This window comes from Pseudorasbora parva, chromosome 25 (assembly GCF_024679245.1).
Source record: "Pseudorasbora parva isolate DD20220531a chromosome 25, ASM2467924v1, whole genome shotgun sequence".
NCBI lineage: Eukaryota > Metazoa > Chordata > Actinopteri > Cypriniformes > Gobionidae > Pseudorasbora > Pseudorasbora parva.
Window position 1 is genome coordinate 34,694,918 of NC_090196.1, and position 24,116 is coordinate 34,719,033.

Genomic DNA, 24,116 nt, shown 5'->3' on the forward strand with positions numbered 1-24,116 from the left:
GTGTGTGAGTGAGTGGGTGTGTGAGTGCGTGTGTGTGAGTGAGTGAGTAAGTGCATGTGTTTCTCTGTGTGTGTGTGTGTGTGTGTGTGTGTGAGAGTGAGTGAGTGCATGTGTTTCTCTGTGTGTGTGTGTGTGTGTATGTGTGTGTGTGTGTGTGTGTGTGTGTGTGTGTGTGTGTGTGTGTGTGTGTGTGTGTGTGAGAGAGAGAGAGAGTGAGTGAGTGCATGTGTGTGTGTGTGTGTGTGAGAGTGAGTGAGTGAGTGAGTGAGTGAGTGCATGTGTTTCTGTGTGTGTGTGTGTATGTGTGTGTGTGTGTGTGTGTGTGTGTGTGTGTGTGTGTGTGTGTGTGTGTGTGTGTGAGAGAGTGAGTGAGTGCATGTGTTTCTGTGTGTGTGCGTGTGTGTGTGTGTGTGTTTCTGTGTGTGTGTGTGCGCGCGAGTGTGAATGAGTGAGTGAGTGAGTGCATGTGTTTCTTTGTGTGTGTGTGTGTGTGTTAGTAAGTGAGTGTGTGTGAGAGTGAGTTTGTGTATTTTATATATGGCTGGTTCTGATATATAGATACATTTTTATTAAAGCTACAAAATGATTCAGTCAAGAGCTGTGAGTTATTTTATCTTCTTTAACATCAATGACAGACAGATTATTAGGCTGCTGTCCCTTTAAGACCTGCCGCCGATCTCTCATGTACGGAGCGCCTGAAGGGACATGCTGATGAAAAAAATATGAGATGGGGGAAAATCTTCTCGCAAATGTTTTGCGTTCCCTGGAGAAACTTTGTGCTAGCTTGAAAAGAACACAAAAGTTTTACAAGCGAACACAAAGTTCCTCTGATTTTTTTTCATCAGCATGAGATCAGTGTGTGTGTGTGTGAGAGCTGAATGTGGTCTGAGTTTCTGACGGTTTTATGGATTTATTTTATATGTATGGATTTATGGATGGTTTCAGGATCGCACGATGCACAGAGTTGCGAACACTGGAGACTGTCCTCAGCTGAGCTGTGCTGAATCTGACCAGCTCACACTCACTGACCGCTGCTGTAAAGTCTGCAGAGGTACACGTCCCAAAAAATGCTCTTCTTACTCACTATTTGTGTCTTGTTTTTAGTCCAAATATCAAAAAATTCTTACATTAAGAAGTATTTACTAGACAAGAACAAATTATTGTCTTGTTTTGGGGAAAATAACTCAAAATGAAGAGAGTTTTTGCTTAAAATAAGATAAATAATCTGCCAATGGGGTGAGAAAAATAATCTTAATTCAAACAGAAAACAAGATTATTTTTCTCACCCCATTGGCAGATTATTTATCTTATTTTAAGCAAAAACTCTCTTCATTTTGAGTTATTTTTCCCCAAAACAAGACAATAGTTTGTACTTGTCTAGTAAATTTCTTAATTGAAGAATTTTTTGATATTTAGACTCGAAACAAGACAAACATACTAAAGGATTTTTTTTTCTTGAGTAGTCGCTGATTGTGAATGATGATCGCTGTAATTAGTTTGACCTTTAGTGCTGCAGTGCTTCGCGAGTCTAACTCTTCTGTCTGGGGTTAAAGGTCACGACTTCTGCGGCGAGGAGAGCGTCTGCGCGGAGAACTCGGCCTGCGTGAACTTAGATGCCGGAACCAGCTGCAGCTGCAAGAACGGCTTCAGGCCGATGCGCGAGGACAGCGCCTACTGTGAAGGTGTGTGTGTGTGTGTGTGTGTGTGTTTGTGTGTGAGAAGGTGAGCGAATGGGTCAGCTGATCCAAGGATACGCCGCTCATTTCCTCCAGAACACGCGTGACATTAGCATGCGCACACGCTGCGGGAAATGAAGCATAATTACAGCAAGATGAGGAACAGCTTTAGAGCCGCCGGCTGATATTAATATTCCAGGATATACATTATTATTCCAGGACATGTGTATAATGGCTTTTCCTGTGATAATTGGATTTTCTCTTGTTAAAACGCCGCAGAATCAAGTGTTGACATAAAATAGGTCATCGTTAAAGAGGAAACTATTTCAATACTTCCGGTACGACACTACTGTACGCCAACATGTGATATTTAATGTATATATATATAATTTAAAACATTTTATTTACTATATATATATATAAACACAAACGCGCACACACACTTGCTCACTCTCACACACACACACACGCACTCACGTGCAAACACACACACACACACACAAACGCACTCTCACAGACACAAAAACACACGCATTCACAAACTCACACACACTCACAAAAACACACATACACACTCTCACACTCACTCGCATTCTCACACACACACACATACACACACACAAACACTCACACGCGCATATAAAATCATACACACTCTCTCACACACTCAAACACACTGACACACACACACACACACACACACACTCCCCCGCACTCACACAGTCTCTCTCTCTCTCACATACACACACAAACATACATAATCACACACGCTCACGAACTCACACACAAAATCGCATGCACACGCACTCACACAGTCTCTCACACACATACACAATCACACACTTTTTCTCACACACAAACACACAAAGACACACACACATTTGTTAAACTATATTAGTGAGGACATTACACAGACTTCCATTGATTTTATATCAGATTAATGATACTTTCTATCCCCTAACCCAACCCCATCCCTAAACCTACCCATCACACACACACACGCACACGCACACGCACACACGCACACACACACAAATATATGTATGTCATTACATTTTTCAGTATATAGTACAACATTATAAAACACAAAACGAATAATTAGTGAGTCGGCTGTCAGCGCTCATGACGCGAGACGCTGAAAAACAGGAACGTTTCATCAACAGAACACTCTGAATATGAAATGAAACAATATTCTGAGATCTGTTTGACGCTCCTCGTCTAAGAGGCACAAAATAATGTCGAATTGATATGCGACTAGTTTGACTAATTAATCATCATATCTTGTTATTGTATAATTTATTCGGTGACATTTCTGAATTGATTGACAGCTCTAAAAATAACAAATTCTCCCTTATCTGTGCTCTTTTCCTCGCGCACCACTAATTAACCAAGCGGTATTATTGATGCCCGACCAGAATCCGTCAGATTCCTCTCCTCCTCTGGCATCTTAATTGGCTGCGATTGCTTTTGGGAGTGAGTAAGTCATCAATGTCTCTCTCCTCTCCACCTTCCTCATCCTCCTCTTCCCCTCTCGAAGCCGAGCGAGGCGAGCCGCGGATGGCCTACTTTTGTTGAATGTCTAATGACTCTGGCTGTGTTTCTGGGGACTCTGCGCCCCCGTCACCTCCCCGTACATCAGTCGGATCTCTAATGAAACCTGTTCATCTCGCCGGCTAAAAATAAACCCGGGAGACGCGCGCGGACGACCCAGCCGAAGCTCACGTGCGAGGCCGGTCAGGTAATTATCAAAGACCTGAAGCATATGAATAATTAAAGATGCTATCAGACACGCCGGCTTAAAGCGAATGGCCTAAACGTTCCCGTGGGACTCCGTTCTGGACGCCGTCCGATCAAGTTCGACGCTGGGATGGGAAGGGGAGCAGCGGGAGAAGAATATCAAAGCGCGGATGTGTTTTGAAATAGAAAGGAAACATAAAAAAGGGCCATGCGTAACCCAGAAATGTTGGCTGGAGAGACGGATACACCAGCAGTGTCCCACTTCCACACTCATTTGTCACCTCTTTCTTTTTAACCTTGCTGCTCGGGATGAAACACCTGGCGCTGAGGTTTCCATCATTAGCTGGAGGAAAATATCTGCTTTTAGTCTCATACATCTAAAGCGTTCTGGTTGTTTAATTCAATGAACATTGCTTTCAAACGGCTGAAATCATATCGCACAGTGGCTGGACATATTACAATTTCTGTTTTTGTTAGACATTTAATTATAAATGATCATTGTGTTGATGCATAGTGTTTTAAATACAATATAGCTATAAATACATAAATATGCAATTAAATAAATATTCAAGTATTATATATACAGTCTTGTTCAAAATAATAGCAGTACAATGTGACTAACCAGAATAATCAAGGTTTTTAGTATATTTTTTATTGCTACGTGGCAAACAAGTTACCAGTAGGTTCAGTAGATTCTCAGAAAACAAATGAGACCCAGCATTCATGATATGCACGCTCTTAAGGCTGTGCAATTGGGCAATTAGTTGAAAGGGGTGTGTTCAAAAAAATAGCAGTGTCTACCTTTGACTGTACAAACTCAAAACTATTTTGTACAAACATTTTTTTTTCTTCTGGGATTTAGCAATCCTGTGAATCACTAAACTAATATTTAGTTGTATGACCACAGTTTTTTAAAACTGCTTGACATCTGTGTGGCATGGAGTCAACCAACTTGTGGCACCTCTCAGCTGTTATTCCACTCCATGATTCTTTAACAACATTCCACAATTCATTCACATTTCTTGGTTTTGCTTCAGAAACAGCATTTTTGATATCACCCCACAAGTTCTCAATTGGATTAAGGTCTGGAGATTGGGCTGGCCACTCCATAACATTAATTTTGTTGGTTTGGAACCAAGACTTTACCCGTTTACTAGTGTGTTTTGGGTCATTGTCTTGTTGAAACAACCGTTTCAAGGGCATGTCCTCTTCAGCATAGGGCAACATGACCTCTTCAAGTATTTTAACATATGCAAACTGATCCATGATCCCTGGTATGCGATAAATAGGCCCAACACCATAGTAGGAGAAACATGCCCATATCATGATGCTTGCACCTCCATGCTTCACTGTCTTCACTGTGTACTGTGGCTTGAATTCAGAGTTTGGGGGTCGTCTCACAAACTGCCTGTGGCCCTTGGACCCAAAAAGAACAATTTTACTCTCATCAGTCCACAAAATGTTCCTCCATTTCTCTTTAGGCCAGTTGATGTGTTCTTTGGCAAATTGTAACCTTTTCTGCACATGCCTTTTTTTTAACAGAGGGACTTTGCGGGGGATTCTTGAAAATAGATTAGCTTCACACAGACGTCTTCTAACTGTCACAGTACTTACAGGTAACTCCAGACTGTCTTTGATCATCCTGGAGGTGATCATTGGCTGAGCCTTTGCCATTCTGGTTATTCTTCTATCCATTTTGATGGTTGTCTTCCGTTTTCTTCCACGTCTCTCTGGTTTTGCTCTCCATTTTAAGGCATTGGAGATCATTTTAGCTGAACAGCCTATCATTTTTTGCACCTCTTTATAGGTTTTCCCCTCTCTAATCAACTTTTTAATCAAAGTACGCTGTTCTTCTGAACAATGTCTTGAACGACCCATTTTCCTCAGCTTTCAAATGCATGTTCAACAAGTGTTGGCTTCATCCTTAAATAGGGGCCACCTGATTCACACCTGTTTCTTCACAAAATTGATGACCTCAGTGATTGAATGCCACACTGCTATTTTTTTGAACACACCCCTTTCAACTAATTCAACTAATTGCCCAATTGCACAGCCTTAAGAGCGTGCATATCATGAATGCTGGGTCTCATTTGTTTTCTGAGAATCTACTGAACCTACTGGTAACTTGTTTGCCACGTAGCAATAAAAAAATATACGAAAAACCTTGATTATTCTGGTTAGTCACATTGTACTGCTATTATTTTGAACAAGACTGTATATATATATATATGTGTGTATATATATATATAATGATATTTACATAAGCATTATAATAATAAAATAAACTAATATTAAAAATGATTTACATTATATATTTGTATTTATTCACGTTGATTTAAACGTGAATAAAGGCTTTCCTGTAGCTCAAACAGTAGAGCATGGCACTACCAACGCCAAGGTCATGGGTTCGATTACCAGGGAAAGCAAGAACTGACAAAAAATGTCAAAAATGTGTACCTTAAAAAAAAATGCAATGTAAGTCGCTTTGGATAAAAGCGTCTGCCAAATTCATAAATGTAAATGTAAAGTGTCAATAAATAATTAGAGCGAGTGAGAGACAGATGTGTGACACTGTACAGGAACAATGGTTAGTTGTATAACAGCACAGCAAGCGTCAGCCATCCGGCCGTGTGTAATATCATCATATCACATGGGCCGACCATCAAACGCCTCGTTTCACCCGATATTAAGAGTCAGCAGATAATTAGGGAACCTCGAGCTCAAACCCATGATGCTGTTGTGGAGTTTCATCAGCTGTTACTAAAAATCCCCAAACACCCCCAACAGAGCCGAAACCTTCCCGTCGACGTCTCACGATCTCCAGCACCAGGAGATTCACAAACATGTTTCCTTCGTTCATTATGCAGCCGGAGCAGCGCGGAGTCTCTCTCAAGAAGCGCTACGTACTTCTTTAAAGGCGTCATGAGCATTGGCAAGATAAAAATAGCACGTGTCTGTGCTGATGAGATCAGTCCCGTTTCAATATTTCATGCGTGATGTTGTAGGGCGTGAGCTCGAGGGAATACGGCACTCCCTCCTTCAGCTTCTCTTTCACACACGCCCAGCTCCAGTAGATTCACACTGCCGTGGTGCATAATAAAGGCCACTAGAGAGAGAGAGAGAGAGAGAGAGAGAGAGAGAGAGAGAGAGAGAGAGAGAGAGAGAGAGAGAGAGAGAGAGAGAGAGAGAGAGAGAGAGAGAGAGAGAGAGAGATGGACTGAAGGGCGACGAGTGTCCTGATTATTCCAGACCGAGACAGAGCCATTTGACGCTTCTCACTGGGAGTTAAAGTAAGCCTCTCATGCTCACAAAGGTTGCATTTATTTGATGAAAAGTACAGGAACATTTTTGATATATTATTGCAATTTTAGATAGCCATTTACTATGCGAATATATAGTAGAATGTAATTTATTCCTGTGATCTAAGCTGTATTTTCAGCATCATTACTCCAGTCTTCAGTGTCACATGATTCTTCAGAAATCTGCAGTGATTGAAATCACTTTCCTGCTCTTAAACTCTAGTAGATCTGCAGTATTTTTCACAAGATGAATCCATTCAGCTCTCTTTAAACCTGCAGAATAGCTGGCTGTCCTTGACGCTGTGGAGGCTTGAGTTCACCTTGTTAATTTGCAGTTATTCAAGCCATTTAAATGAGATGTATCAAAAGCAGCGTGTACATTAACTGACAGGCTGATTGCTGCATGAACCCGGCGCACAATGTCATTTCCTGCAGGTCTGAGCAGGAAATGTCTGTAGGTGATCGGGGGTAATTGGCGCTGACTGTAAAAGTGCAGTTGAATCCCAAATGTAATTAGATGAGATGAGAGTGACGGCTGAACCTGACACTGGTTTAGGGCTGAATATACGGACTATTTTAAGTGTTTTCTCCATGTTCATCTTTCTTTATTGTGTAAATGTTGCTGTTCTTCTCTATATCAGTGTCAGTGTTTCTGAAATGCCTCCATTGTAGTCTTGAGTTTTCTTCCGTCACAATATTCCTCATTTAAATGAGCAGAATAAAGGGGCGGGCCTGGCTGAGTTAGTTAGACGTGTGTTGAAACTGCTGGTCATGGAAAGGGGTGGGACATTTCCCAAACACCAATCACAACACACTGCTCCAGCCGACCAATCAGAGCACGGTGTGCTTTTCAGAAGGCGGGGCTTCATTGAACTAAACAGAGTTACTGACAGACTGGGAAGAGAGGAGCTGCAACAATGATGAATATGAGGAAATAATCAACATTCAAGCGGGAAAACCTGCTCTAGTAGAGCCCCAACCCAACATCAAGCCTCTAAACTTGCATAATATGTCCTCTTTAATGAAGTGAGTTCCTTCAGTTGGTTGTTCTGGTGTCGATCACTCAGATTTCCAGAGGAAGAAAGTTAGATCAGCTGAAATAACGCTATAGGCCTCATTGAAGAAGCACTAGCTGAATTAATTTCTGTGTAAATGTCACAATTTGTCACATAATCTCATAATTCATATTCTACAACTATTTACATAATCAAATTAATACATTAATGAGGCCCATTGAATGCGTCTGTCACAGCTTCATTTTCGTTAGTAATGAAAAATGAATAAAAATGCTTGAATAAAAAACGAAATCAATAAAAATGGCACAAATGGAAAATGAATTAAAAATGAATGTATTAATAAATAAATAATATTATACTGCTTTTTATACTGTCCATGTTAAAATAAGTAAAAAAATCAACAATATATGAATAAGCAAATGAACAAGCAAATAAATAAAAAAGTTAAAACGCAAAAGCTACCACAGCTTTATACATGCAGAGAAAAACAATGGAAAAATACAAACAAACAAACAAACAAAAACCAATAACAATGAATTAATGAATAAATAAATAAGGGAATACATAAATAGTGTCTATTCTGATGGTTGTATTTATTCCTTCTACCCTTATGGATCTGAATTTGTGACTTGAGTTTAGAGGAAATTCTGCAGGACGGATGTAAACCACTTTTATTGATGACGATTTAGATGCTTATGAAAATCAAACATAATCACAGTTTCCATGGCTCTGAATTATCATTCCTGAACTTATTTCTGATTTCTTTCACAGTCATAGTCTATTGCGTCTTAAACTGGTTGCCCTGGGAGCAAGCAGGTCTGATCTGGTTTTTGCAGCTGAACCATCTTAGACCAGCTGAAAACCAGCTACCGTGGTCTCTTTTCCTTCCGGGACTCCAGTAAATGTGAATTGATCACCATGTGGGATTGTTGGAGGGCTGCGGTCGGATGACAAATGAGAGGCTGTTGTCCGTCTATTCTTCTCGGCTCTCGCGGGACGGCATGCAGAGCTTCGTTTTCCGTTAAAAGAGCGCTTTATACGAGGCAAAACAATTCATTAGGATTAATATGGCCTGCCAGAGTCCATTCGCTCTCACTGCGGCTCTGGGAAGTTTATTCACTTTATTGCTCCTGCCTCCGAATGCCAGAGAAGCTCTTCAGATAGTGGCGTGATTTATTGGCCTTGAGAGCGAGTTAATGAGACTATAGTCACGCTTTCAGAGGACTAGTCGTCAACGCCATCTTCTCATGTGTTTGTCATCGTGCCAGACCTCATTAATGATTTAAGGCACTTTCAAAGTTTCTTCTGTTGGCCAGGAAAGACATTAGATCCGCTGTGTGTGTTCGAGTGGGTCTTAATGACTAAGGTCCATTAAATGCATCATTAGTAGAAGCATCACAGGTTAGTTGTTGAGCACTGGATGCTGAGCTTTCAGATGAGGCTCAGGGTTTTTAGTGAATGAAAAGATAAATAAATAACACTGGTTCTGAATGGCCATCAATGGAGAAAGATATGAAGGAGGATGTAGTCATTCCCATGAGTTCCAGCAGTAACTATTGCACTGTACACACCATTGTCTGTACACATCTATGGAAGCTCATTTCTGCCACACAAGACAAAAATAAGGCTTTGGTAAATCATAACTGTCTAAATTCTGAGATAGAAAGTCATAATTATGACATAAAAAGTCAACATGGTGAAATTATGACATTCTAAATCATTATTTTGACTTTTAATTAAAAAAAAATAAAGTCAGAATTTTATCTTGTCATAGTTAAAAAGTAGAAATTCTGACTTTAAAAAGTAGAAATTGACATAAAAAGTTAAAATTGTGACGCAAAAAGTAGAATTTCACATACCAATATAATAATTATGACATAAAAAGTCAAAACGGCGACATAAAATGTTGAAATTATGACATTCGAAATCCTTATTTTGACTTGTCATGATCAGGAATTTTAAAGTCAGAATTTCAACTGTTATTTATTTAAAATTTCAGTTAAAAAGTTAAAATTCTCAATTTAAAATGTTGAAATTAATGTTGTCCATTTCAATTGTCAGTTTTGACTCATTTCAGTTTGTCAATTATACATTTTAGTCATAATTTCGACTTTTTAGAGTCAGAATTTTGACTGTCATTTTGACTTTTTTCATGTAAACTTAGATTTTTTTTAATGTGATAATTACAGCTTTTTAAGTTCAAATTAAAATTTAGCTTGTCAATTTTGACTTTTTGTGTCCTAATTTTTACATCATAATTATGAATTCTTAAGTCCTAATTTTAACTTTTTGTCAATTTCGACTGTCATATGACATTTTAAATACATTTTGAATTGTGTCATTTTAACTTACTATGTCATAATTACTTTTTAATACTTTTTAAGTAAAAATGTAATTTAATTTTTGTATTAGTATAATTATGATTTACAAAAGTGCAAAAAAAAATTCTTATGTGGAAGAAATGGGCTTCCGCACGAATACTCAAAGACTCCAAAGACTCATGAAAGAAATCTTGTCTAATTTGGTCAATTTATGTCATAATTATGGAATTTAAGTACAAGTTGAATTAAGTATGTGTCATGTTTCTAAAGGCCAACTGGACGACTCATCATTCTATAGTTTTGCTGATCTCTAATGTTTGCAGGTGTTTCTGACTACAGCAGTTGGTGAATTTTGAGCGTGTGTGTGTGTGTATGTGTTTCAGCGCACCTGTGTTTGGGACGGCAGCCACAGATCTGTGGGAGGTGAATGGTTTATTTTAGCACTGGGTCTGTCAGGCAAACACACCGTGTGTTATCTTCCCACCGGCAGACAGACAGCACTGGAGCTAAGAGATAGAGGCGAGACAGCAGGAGGAAAATAAGGCAGATAGAAAACACATAATGCCACCCACAGCATGAAGGCGTCTTGGCCCAAATGACACACCAGCCACCGCTTCTCTGGTGGGCCATGACCCGAAATGGCAGATCTGCTCTGATGGGTCATGGTTAACGCAGAAAAGAGTGCTAAACACAAATAATAAAATGCAACTACCCATATAATCTGGAGGTTAAGAGTTCGAGGAGCACAATAAACTGCTTATCAACTATTAAAATATTATTTATCAGCTCAGATCTCACAATCTTGCACACACGCACATTCCCACGCACATTCCCACACACACAAACACACACTTGCATTCACACACACACACATTAGGTTTTTGCGAATTGTGGGGATTTTCCATAGGCATGACGGATTTTAAACTGTACAAAATGTACATTCTATCCCCCTACACTGCCCCTGCCCCTAAACCTACTCATCATGCATGTGTGTGTGCATACACACACACACACACACACACACACACACACACACACACAGTCACATACTCAGACACACACACACACACACACACACACACACACACACACAGTCACATACTCAGACACACACACACACACACACACACACACACAGTCACATACTCAGACACACACACACACACACACACACACACACACACAGTCACATACTCAGACACACACACACACACACACACACACACACAGTCACATACTCAGACACACACACACACACACACACACACACACACACACACACACACAGTCACATACTCAGACACACACACACACACACACACACACACACACACAGTCACATACTCAGACAGACACACACACACACACACACACACACACACAGTCACATACTCAGACACACACACACACACACACACACACACACACACACTAATACATACTCACACTCCCACAAACACACACACACTCACACACACTCACACTTGCATGCACACACACAAGCACACACACACACACACACACACACACACGCACTCACACTCAGACAAAAAAATTCACACTTGCGCACGCATACACGCACACAAACACACACAGAGGCTCTAGTAATTGTATTGACATTGCCCATGCTATATTTGAACTGTTAGGTTACTGATATTATCATCAAATAATCGCAACGCACTGTTTGTACGCTCTGGTTTAATCGCTTGTAATACCGTGGCTCAGATCGTTTATCTTGGCTGTTTATTCCATGCCTGACTTGTTTACTCCTGTCAAGATCCTCGTCCACATTTACTCTGAAGCAGACCGTGTGTCTCCGTCAGCGCTGATTCATGTGCACTTAGCTGTGATTGATTTCCCTGCACTGTGGAGAACACAGGACAAAAACTCCAAAAAGAAGATGGATTTCCTTCTATTTTATTATCTCACACACAAACGACAGCACATTCAACCCAGGCTCCTCCAATGCTAATCTGATGTATAAGAAAACACTTTATATGCCACAACCATCAGTGACAAAGATGCTCTATAGGCCGCAGCAATCAGACTAACAAAAGGGAAACCGGAGTGAAGATGCTCCATAGGCCACAGCAATCAGACTAAATAAAGTGAAACTGGAGTGAAGATGCTCTATAGGCCGCAGCAATCAGACTAACAAAAGGGAAACCGGAGTGAAGATGCTCTATAGGCCGCAGCAATCAGACTAACAAAAGGGAAACCAGAGTGAAGATGCTCTATAGGCCACAGCAATCAGACTAAATAAAGGGAAACCGGAGTTAAGATGCTCTATAGGCTGCAGCAATCAGACTGACAAAAGGGAAACCAGAGTGAAGATGCTCTATAGGCCGCAGCAATCAGACTAACAAAAGGGAAACCAGAGTGAAGATGCTCCATAGGCCACAGCAATCAGACTAAATAAAGTGAAACTGGAGTGAAGATGCTCTATAGGCCGCAGCAATCAGACTAACAAAAGGGAAACCGGAGTGAAGATGCTCTATAGGCCACAGCAATCAGACTAACAAAAGGGAAACCAGAGTGAAGATGCTCCATAGGCCACAGCAATCAGACTAAATAAAGTGAAACTGGAGTGAAGATGCTCTATAGGCCGCAGCAATCAGACTAACAAAAGGGAAACCGGAGTGAAGATGCTCTATAGGTCAGAGCAATCAGACTAACAAAAGGGAAACCGGAGTGAAGATGCTCTATAGGCCACAGCAATCAGACTAACAAAAGGGAAACCAGAGTGAAGATGCTCCATAGGCCACAGCAATCAGACTAAATAAAGTGAAACTGGAGTGAAGATGCTCTATAGGCCACAGCAATCAGACTAAATAAAGGGAAACCGGAGTGAAGATGCTCTATAGGTCAGAGCAATCAGACTAACAAAAGGGAAACCGGAGTGAAGATGCTCTATAGGCCGCAGCAATCAGACTAAATAAAGGGAAAACGGAGTGAAGATGCTCTATAGGCCGCAGCAATCAGACTGACAAAAGGGAAACCGGAGTGAAGATGCTCTATAGGCCGCAGCAATCAGACTAACAAAAGGGAAACCGGAGTGAAGATGCTCTATAGGCCGCAGCAATCAGACTAAATAAAGGGAAACCAGAGTGAAGATGCTCTATAGGCTGCAGCAATCAGACTGACAAAAGGGAAACTGGAGTGAAGATGCTCTATAGGCTGCAGCAATCAGACTGACAAAAGGGAAACCAGAGTGAAGATGCTCTATAGGCTGCAGCAATCAGACTGACAAAAGGGAAACCGGAGTGAAGATGCTCTATAGGCCGCAGCAATCAGACTAACAAAAAGAAACCGGAGTGAAGATGCTCTATAGGCCGCAGCAATCAGATTTACAAAAGGGAAACTGGAGTGAAGATGCTCTATAGGCCGCAGCAATCAGACTAACAAAAGGGAAACTGGAGTGAAGATGCTCTATAGGCCGCAGCAATCAGACGAACAAAAGGGAAACCAGAGTGAAGATGCTCTATAGGCCGCAGCAATCAGATTTACAAAAGGGAAACTGGAGTGAAGATGCTCTATAGGCCGCAGCAATCAGATTAACAAAAGGGAAACCGGCGTGAAGATGCTCTATAGGCCGCAGCAATCAGACTAACAAAAGGGAAACCGGAGTGAAGATGCTCTATAGGCCACAGCAGTCAGACTAAAAAAAGGGAAACCAGAGTGAAGATGCTCTATAGGCTGCAGCAATCAGACTAACAAAAGGAAAACTGGAGTGAAGATGCTCTATAGGCCGCAGCAATCAGACTAACAAAAGGGAAACTGGCGTGAAGATGCTCTATAGGCCGTAGCAATCAGATTAACAAAAGGGAAACCGGAGTGAAGATGCTCTATAGGCCGCAGCAATCAGACTAACAAAAGGGAAACCGGAGTGAAGATGCTCTATAGGCTGCAGCAATCAGACTAACAAAAGGGAAACTGGAGTGAAGATGCTCTATAGGCTGCAGCAATCAGATTAACAAAAGGGAAACTGGAGTGAAGATGCTCTATAGGCCGCAGCAATCAGACTAACAAAAGGGAAACTGGCGTGAAGATGCTCTATAGGCTGCAGCAATCAGATTAACAAAAGGGAAACTGGAGTGAAGATGCTCTATAGGCCGCAGCAATCAGACTAACAAAAGGGAAACTGGCGTGAAGATGCTCTATAGGCTGCAGCAATCAGACTAACAAAAGGGAAACCGGAGTGAAGATGCTCTATAGGCTGCAGCAATCAGATTAACAAAAGGGAAACTGGAGTGAAGATGCTCTATAGGCCGCAGCAATCAGACTAACAAAAGGGAAACTGGCGTGAAGATGCTCTATAGGCCGCAGCAATCAGACTAACAAAAGGGAAACTGGAGTGAAGATGCTCTATTGGCCACAGCAATCAGACTAAAAAAAGGGAAACCGGAGTGAAGATGCTCTATAGGCTGCAGCAATCAGACTAACAAAAGGGAAACTGGAGTGAAGATGCTCTATAGGCCACAGCAGTCAGACTAAATAAAGGGAAACCGGAGTGAAGATGCTCTATAGGCTGCAGCAATCAGACTAACAAAAGGGAAACTGGAGTGAAGATGCTCTATAGGCCGCAGCAATCAGACTAACAAAAGGGAAACTGGAGTGAAGATGCTCTATAGGCCACAGCAATCAGACTAAAAAAAGGGAAACTGGAGTGAAGATGCTCTATAGGCTGCAGCAATCAGACTAACAAAAGGGAAACTGGAGTGAAGATGCTCTATAGGCCACAGCAATCAGACTAAATAAAGGGAAACCGGAGTGAAGATGCTCTATAGACTAACAAAAGGGAATGCTCTATAGATGCTCTATAGGCTGCAGCAATTAGATTAACAAAAGGGAAACCGGAGTGAAGATGCTCTATAGGCCGCAGCAATCAGACTAAAAAAGGAAAACCAGAGTGAAGATGCTCTATAGGCCGCAGCAATCAGACTAACAAAAGGGAAACTGGAGTGAAGATGCTCTATAGGTCACAGCAATCAGACTAACAAAAGGGAAACCGGAGTGAAGATGCTCTATAGGCCGCAGCAATCAGACTAACAAAAGGGAAACCGGAGTGAAGATGCTCTATAGGCTGCAGCAATCAGACTAACAAAAGGGAAACCGGAGTGAAGATGCTCTATAGGTCACAGCAATCAGACTAACAAAAGGGAAACCGGAGTGAAGATGCTCTATAGGCTGCAGCAATCAGACTAACAAAAGGGAAACTGGAGTGAAGATGCTCTATAGGTCACAGCAATCAGACTAACAAAAGGGAAACCGGAGTGAAGATGCTCTATAGGCTGCAGCAATCAGACTAACAAAAGGGAAACTGGAGTGAAGATGCTCTATAGGCCACAGCAATCAGACTAAATAAAGGGAAACCGGAGTGAAGATGCTCTATAGACTAACAAAAGGGAATGCTCTATAGATGCTCTATAGGCTGCAGCAATTAGATTAACAAAAGGGAAACCGGAGTGAAGATGCTCTATAGGCCGCAGCAATCAGACTAAAAAAAGGAAAACCAGAGTGAAGATGCTCTATAGGCCGCAGCAATCAGACTAAATAAAGGGAAACCGGAGTGAAGATGCTCTATAGGTCACAGCAATCAGACTAACAAAAGGGAAACCGGAGTGAAGATGCTCTATAGGCCGCAGCAATCAGACTAAATAAAGGGAAACCGGAGTGAAGATGCTCTATAGGCCGCAGCAATCAGACTAAATAAAGGGAAACCGGAGTGAAGATGCTCTATAGGTCACAGCAATCAGACTGACAAAAGGGAAACCGGAGTGAAGATGCTCTATCTCTATAGGTCACAGCAATCAGACTGACAAAAGGGAAACCAGAGTGAAGATGCTCTATAGGTCACAGCAATCAGACTAACAAAAGGGAAACCGGAGTGAAGATGCTCTATAGGCCGCAGCAATCAGACTGACAAAAGGGAAACCGGAGTAAAGATGCTCTATAGGCCGCAGCAATCAGACTAACAAAAGGGAAACCGGAGTGAAGATGCTCTATAGGCCGCAGCAATCAGACTGACAAAAGGGAAACCGGAGTAAAGATGCTCTATAGGCCGCAGCAATCAGACTAACAAAAGGGAAACCAGAGTGAAGATGCTCTATAGGTCACAGCAATCAGACTAACAAAAGGGAAACCGGAGTGAAGATGCTCTATAGGCCGCAGCAATCAGACTAACAAAAGCTTGTGCTCCAAATATATTTTGGCCACTTCAAGAGGCTGAAAACATGGTTTTGCTGAGGTTGCATACAGCAGTGTTATTGGAGAATCATTCAGATATAAAAATTGTATTAATATTTTGAGTTAGGTTTTGTTTTTATATTTCTATTTATTTATTTTTTAAATATGTTTGTTTTAATTGGAATTTTAGTTGTGCATTACCATTATACTCTTACTTGAAATAGACAAACTGAGTATAATTAGAAAGAACAGTATGTCATAGTAATGAGTTCAGAAAGTCAAGGTTGTGAGAAAAAAGTATTTTTTTGTCATAAATACTTTTGTCATAATTAGGACTTTTTAAGTCACTTAAAAACATACCTTAAAATAGAAATAATTCTGTTAATTGAAATGATGCTCAAATAAAATAAAATAGAAATAGAAATGGAAAAACGTAGACAAAAATAAAAAATGTTGATTACCGTGGATTACCCTTTTGCCTGTTTTCGGGTGGCGATTGTGGATTACTCTCCTAATAAATACTGCGTTTGGATCTCCAACCTTTCTGTTCCAGAGCAGTCCATTACAAAACTATAACAACACTGTTTGTCACCTAACTGAAATAAAATAAAATAAATTTAAAGTTGTTTATCTAAAACAACAACACATTGTTTCAATGGTTTTAGTTTTAGCTAAGTTTCAGTGAAACATAACAACACTGGCATGCAGGTACCAGTGTCAAGAAAACTAGTCTAAATAGTCTATAACTGAACTAACTGATATCAGTTTGATTCATTCCAGGCATGTGTCTTGTAGTTCTTTTGTTACTGTGGGACGATAATTCCTGGTTATTTCTTTAAATAACAAGAGTTTTTTTTAACTAAGCGAGTTACAGAAGAGAAGCCTCTGAGGTTATGCTGAAGGACGCGAGTTCGAAATAAATCGGGTTAAAGTTTCATTTGAAGTCCTGAGCCATAAAGCCACTCTGAATTCATCACAAATGCAGCAGTTCGGCACTGGTGAAAATTCATAAGGCTTTTTATTAGATCTGTAAGTCTATGAGATTTGATTTAATACCTTTTATTTGATCTGGCTGTGATAAATTCAAGGAGTCATGACACATGAGCAGGGCTATCACTCTGCCCTCCGTTTCCTCCAAACTTTTTCCCGCAAATGTCACGGATTTCATCTTCCCCTAGCGGCGCATAATGCCTTTTAAAAAGTCACAGAATTCGTAATAAGGATACTTAAATCCAGTACAAAAGTCCTTGATTTTTGCACAATGTACAGTAATTTTAATTTAAAGAACTGTCCTTTGTGTACATGATGAATAAATTAAAGCAGATTTTTCCTGTCAGAGGAACAAGAAATAATTTCAACTAGACAGCCAATGTTGACAAACAGAGTCAAGGTGTTAAATGCAAAGAGTTAAAGGGGGGTGAAATGCTGTTTCATGCATACTGATCTTTTTACACTGTTAAAGACATGGAATCCCATACTAAACATGGACAAAGTTTCAAAAGTTAAGGTGGACGTTTGATGGGAGTATTTCTTTGTCAAAAATACTACTTCCGGTTAGTCATAAGTTTCGGCAAGTTTTTTGCGATCATGCGTCCCCATTGACGTTAGTGGGGGCGGAATTTCCTTGTATGGGCCTTACGGACAATTCTACCGGAAGCGTGTGTGAGAGAGAGAGAGGGAGAGAGAGAGAGGGAGAGAGCGAAAGCAACAGGCTATGCCCATCAAAGCGCTCGTAGGCTGCGCTGCACAGGTAATGTGCACAATTAACAATGACATCAAAAAGTGCGTTTTTGGTTGCCAGACCAAGACAGTCCTGCACAGATTCCCCCAAAACCCCGCGGTAAGGCAACAGTGGATGTAATTTGCTTTTCCGGATCAGCAACTGAGTTGCGCGAATGTTTATATCTGTTCGCTGCATTTCGGTGCCGACTGTTTCATAAACATGGCCCAGCATGACGCCGGATTTTCCAATAGCCTAATGCTGAAGGATGGAGCAGTCCCAACGTTAGAACCGCGGGCGGTGAGTTAGACTGCTTCAAATGTCTGTGTCTATGCTCATCAAGTAGCCCAAACATGATCACGTATAGTTACTATATATATTACTATATATAGAAATTGATCAATGGAGCATGCGATGTGTAGTGCGTGTACATTTGTTTAGCTGGCCACTATATGTGTAACTTTATGTTTGTGTATTGTAAAAGCACTCAACAATACACAAAGAGGGGGGAAATATGTTGAACTAAATAAGCACGCTTCTTCATTCAAATGCGCTACTATTCCGTGTCCATCTATGTAAACACTAACTTAACCTGTCTACACAAACCACGCGTAAACACACAAACACACGTGCACAACTGCACTTCCCACATGTACACCTTCAAAGACAAAAATACGACGATATAATTCAAGTATAAATATGTAAATAACACAAGCCGCTAAGCATATTATATAGTTAGTGTACATCGTACCACATAGAGACGTCCTGCTCTAGTCGTTTTTGCTGCTGCTCCTGTTCAACTGCAGCCTCTGGGTCTGATTCCGGATCATAGATGTATGGCTGTATCTGATTAAAAGCCATATTTTTATTTTGAATAAAGTTTTTTCCCCGCTGTTAGGGATGACAGCTTTACGACGCACTCGACGCACTCAACACAATAGCAGCAGCGAGCACACGTCATTATTTAGCTCCGCTCACACGACACGCCCCCACCCGCTCGGCTTTTTTCGGAAAGACTCGGAACAGCGCATCTTTCTTATATAATTATAAAAAAAATAAAGACTTTTCGGAGATATGCAGGATGCAATGCTACTCTATAGGTACTCAAGATTGACATGACACTGACTGAAACTGAGTGTTTCACCCCCCCTTTAAACAGTATAAATCTATTTAAAACTAGCTATAATAGTATAATAGTAATGCAAACACAATTTGTTTGATTGAAAATAATTGATTGAATCAAAATAACTGAATCATGAAAATGATTCAAACACTTTTAGCATTTTAAATTCAGAAACCACATATACATAAATAAAAAATTCATTAAAGAAGCGAAGATTAAATTAAAAACTTCGCTTCTTCGTTGTATTTTTTATTTATGCACAAATGTATTAAATAAAGATTATAGGAGTATGTTTTACAAGAAACATTTTAATGGAAAAAAATAAGAAAAAAAATCACATTTAATTAAATGTTACCTGCAATATACTTTAATTATTTGTGAAATTTACTAGCGACTTCTGAGTAAAGCTTTTTTCAGAATATAATTTTCTATATTTTTTTCAATACATTTTATTTAACTTTTTTATATTCTTCCCCCATACATTTGATGTCTTATGGACTTTTTATGATTGTTAAAATACTTTTTATGTACAGCACTTTGAATTATAATTTACTTTTTTATTTTTTATATTTTTATTCAATTTTCATTTCTATCTTTTTATTGTTATTTTTATTTCTTATGTATCTTTTAAGGTTATTTTTTAAATATTTGTATACAAAACTTGAATTATAACTTATTTTTATTTGTTTTTAAATACATTTAATTATGTATACATTATTATTTATGCCTTTTTATGATTATTATATGAGCACTTTGAATTTCTTTTTTTGTTTTTAATGAAACATATAATTATTTTTTATTCATTTTTATTCCTTACTTTTTATTATTTATATTTCTTATGCATCTTTTATGATTATTATAATCCCTTTTATGTAAATACTTTCAGTTACCATTGTGCAAGAAAGGTACTATATAAATAAACTTGCCTTGACAAATATTGAATATATCTTTGCCCCATCATGGTAAAAGTCTTTGACTGGCGGCTTGAAACGAGCAGTGTTTCGATCAGCAGCCCCTGAGCTTCATGTTAAAATCTTCACCCTGCCTTAGACTCTGCTGGTCTGCTATGTTTGTGCAGATATCGACGAGTGTGCGGAGGGGAGGCACTACTGCCGCGAGAACACGCAGTGTGTGAACACCGCCGGCTCCTTCATGTGCATCTGCCACACCGGATTCATCCGTATCGATGATTACTCCTGTACAGGTGAGAAGCAATCAATCAGCACGGACTCACTCGCCTTCACATGTTCATTATCAATATCATCAAATTCACCTTTGATACAGCGGCTGATTAAAAGCTTGAGGATCTCAGAAATATTTAATCACAGTATCCTCATATGCTCCATGAGAAACAGACCATGATGATGTCTCTATAAACTTTAAATTCAGGCTGTTAATCAAATATACTCCAATAAGGCATAACATTATGAGCACTGAAAGGTGAAGTGAATTACACTGATGATCTCTTCATCACGGCTCCTGTTAGTGGGTGGGATATATTAGGCAGCAAGTGAATATTTTGTCCTCAAAGTTGGTGTGTTAGAAGCAGGAAAAATGGGCAAGCGTAAGGATTTGAGCGAGTTTGGCCAAATTGTGACGACTAGACGACTGGGTCAGAGCATCTCCAAAACTGCAGCTCTTGTGGGCTGTTCCCGGTCTGCAGTGGTCAGTATCTATCAAAAGTGCTCCAAGGAAGGAACAGTGGAGAACCGGCCACAGTGTCATGGGCGGCCAAGGCTCATTGATGCACGTGGGGAGCGAAGGCTGGCCCGTGGGGTCCGATCAAACAGACGAGCTACTGGAGCTTAAACTGATCCAGAAGTTAATGCTGGTTCTGATAGAAAGCTGTCAGAATACACAGAGCATCTCAGTTTGTTGTGTATGGGGCGGCATAGCCGCTGATGTGAAAAAGGCAAGCCAGCGGAGGCAGTGTGATGCTTTGGCCAATGTTCTGCTGGGAAACCTTGGGTCCTCCATCCATGTGGATGTTATTTTGACACGCTCCACCTACCTAAGCATTGCTGAGACCATGTTCAGCCTTTCATGGAAATGGTATTCTGGTGGCTGTGGCTCTTCCAAGCATCTGTGGGATGAGCTGAAAAAACAAGTCGATCCATGGAGGCCACGCGTCACAACTTACAGGACTTTAAAATATCTGCTGCTAACATCTTGGTGCCTGATACCACAGCACACCTTCAGGGGTCTAGTGGAGTACATGCCTCGACAGGTCAGAGCTGTTTTGGCAACAAAAGGGGGACCAACACAATATTAGGAATATATATGGTCATATTGTTATGCTTGATCGGTTTAAATCAATATATATGTATATGAATGAGTATTAAACTTTGCAGTATTATTTCCAGTAGCTCCGTAGGTAGCTTCTCAGTAGGATGTCACAGGTATCTTGCCAAAAGAATACAGCATTATATGCTGACATAGAGGATGTGCCCTGCTGCTGTTTTTGCTGCTGAAACAGCGAATCTTAAGCCCACAAGTCAAACAGTCACTTCATACTTCCAGTTTAAATATGGACTATCGTTGTAATTATTTTATAGTGTTTACTGTTGCTCTTTCACTAATTGCCCAGAAAGTGTGCGCTTGTTGACATCATATATCATTTCGGTTTATGGATTATTGGGACTGCATTTAAATATCCAGCAAAGCATTTTGACTACACACTTCCTGTTTAATGATACTTAGTCAAACTAATACAAAGCCCAGCCAATTAGGTTCATTCAAGCACAACGTCTCTCAGTTGTACATTCAAAAATCTGCAGTACGGTGAAGTTCAGGAGCTGCTTGGAGCCTTTGTGCGCACAGATAAATGTCTTTATTATGATTGCCTGGATTCATCTTGGTGCAACATGAAGTGCTCTATGTCCTTCAGGTTTTAAACAGTCTCTTAGAAAGAAAACAGCTTTTATAGCGCACACTGTATTTCTCTCTTCTGTGAAATTATTGATCGACTGTGGTAGAGAGCGTCCCAAAGCACCTCGCTGTATCCTCACCAAAACTGATAAACACTTTCAGTGTTTAATTCCTTGCATCCCCCTGAGATGAATATGAGAGTACTGATGGATTACATTCTATTGCACGGATCGATATTAAAATGTCTGTGAGCTACGAGAGCCCGACATTCCCAGAATCCTTCAGTTGGTGTGATTAAGTTGACTCCCTGCTGGAATGATTCTCTTGTCACAGTCGAGCGTTTGTCAGCTTCACGTCGACTTACAGAGAGGGAGCCGTACAGCCGTAATCACAGTCTCTGTGTGCGCAGAGATACGAGACCCCTCGATGCTTATGAAAAGAAAATGAGTTATAAGTCCATAAAGCGCCTTACGAAAGCACACTGAGAATACATGCTCTTAATTGCTGGAAGATGCTTACCCTGAAAATGCTTTGTTGAGTCAGTGACACAAATGTCAGGACTTCACGTTTACATTAACAATTATCCATGGGGAGTGTTTGGGACACCTATCTGGTTGAAGTCATGACAGTCACACTAACAATTACATAGTGATGCACTAACAACCACTCGTAATACCTTAGTAACCCCTTGGTGACCACTCAGAACACCTTAGCAATGATATTACAACACATTTACAACTGCCCTAGCAACCACTGGAAACGTCCTAATATAAACATAGCAACACGCTTACACCCTAGTAACTGTGTATCAGTACCCTAGCAACCGCTCAGAAGACCTTAGGTATTTGATAACAACAAACGTACACTCAATCAACCACATATCAATACTGTAGGAACCACCCATAACACACTAAAACCAATATAGCAACATGCATACACACTATCAACCGCATATCAGTGCCTTAGCAACCATAGAGAACACCCTAACAAAATGTTTACACTCTAGCAACTGCATATCATGGCCCTAGCAACCATAGAGATCAACCTAAAAACATGTTTACACTCTAGCAACTGCATATCAGTGCCCTAGCAACCACCCAGGACACCCTAAAAACATAGCAACATGTTTACACCCTAGAAACAGCATATCGGTGCCCTAACAACCACCCAGAACACCCTAACAACATAGCAACACATTACAACCTAGTAACTGCAAATCAGTGCCCTAACAACCACCCACAACACCCTAACAACATAGCAACACGTTACACCCTAGTAACTGCAAATCAGTGTCCTAACAACCATAGAGAACACCCTAACAACATGTTTACACTCTAGCAAATACATATCAGTCGCCTAACAACCACCTAGAACACCCTAACAACATAGCAACATGTTACACCCTAGTAACTGCATATCGGTGCCCTAACAACAACCCAAAACACCCTAAAAACATAGCAACATGTTACACCCTAGTAACTGCATATCGGTGCCCTAACAACCACCCAGAAAACCCTAACAACATAGCAACACGTTACACCCTAGTAACTGCAAATCAGTGCCCTAACAACAACCCAGAACACCCTAACAACATAGCAACACGTTACACCCTAGTAACTGCAAATCGGTGCCCTAACAACCACCCAGAACACCCTAACAACATGTTTACACTCCAGCAACTGCTTATCGGTGCCATTATATGCATATATGCCCACATATAATTGCTAACTCTAGAACACCTTAACCCTAATATTGCAATACATTAACACCCTAGCAATAACCCCTAACACCCTAGAACATATACAGAAACATGTTAACACCCCAGCAACTGCATTGTTGCAATCATTTTTGTAGCAACCATCAAGAACACGCAAGGCATGATATAGCAACACAATAATGCTCTTGTACCTATTCAGAACAGTAATATAGAAAGAAGAAAAATCCCCCATCAACTGCATATCAATGCTCTACCAACTACACAGAACATCTTAGAAACGACACAGTAACATGCTAATAACCACTGAAAATCTGCGGTGTTCATTTCTGCACCTTTAGCAGCACCAAACACAAGCGCCAGCCTGCTAGAGCATTGGACCAAGAATTGAGGTCAGGGAATGTGTGGACAAATGTGCCTTGAATGCACTATGAAATATTTTGGATAAAAGCATCA

At 40.4% G+C, this 24,116-nt stretch overlaps 1 protein-coding gene across 1 annotated transcript in view; it reads left to right on the plus strand.

The window, feature by feature from the left end:
- The window catches only part of nell2a (neural EGFL like 2a), a 162,470-nt gene that overhangs the window by 77,503 nt on the left and 60,851 nt on the right, over nucleotides 1-24,116 (plus strand). The window contains exons 11-13 of the mRNA XM_067436024.1: nucleotides 946-1,051; nucleotides 1,554-1,682; nucleotides 20,157-20,282. Coding sequence (XP_067292125.1) covers nucleotides 946-1,051; nucleotides 1,554-1,682; nucleotides 20,157-20,282 — 361 coding nt within the window. The remainder of the gene's footprint in view (nucleotides 1-945; nucleotides 1,052-1,553; nucleotides 1,683-20,156; nucleotides 20,283-24,116) is intronic.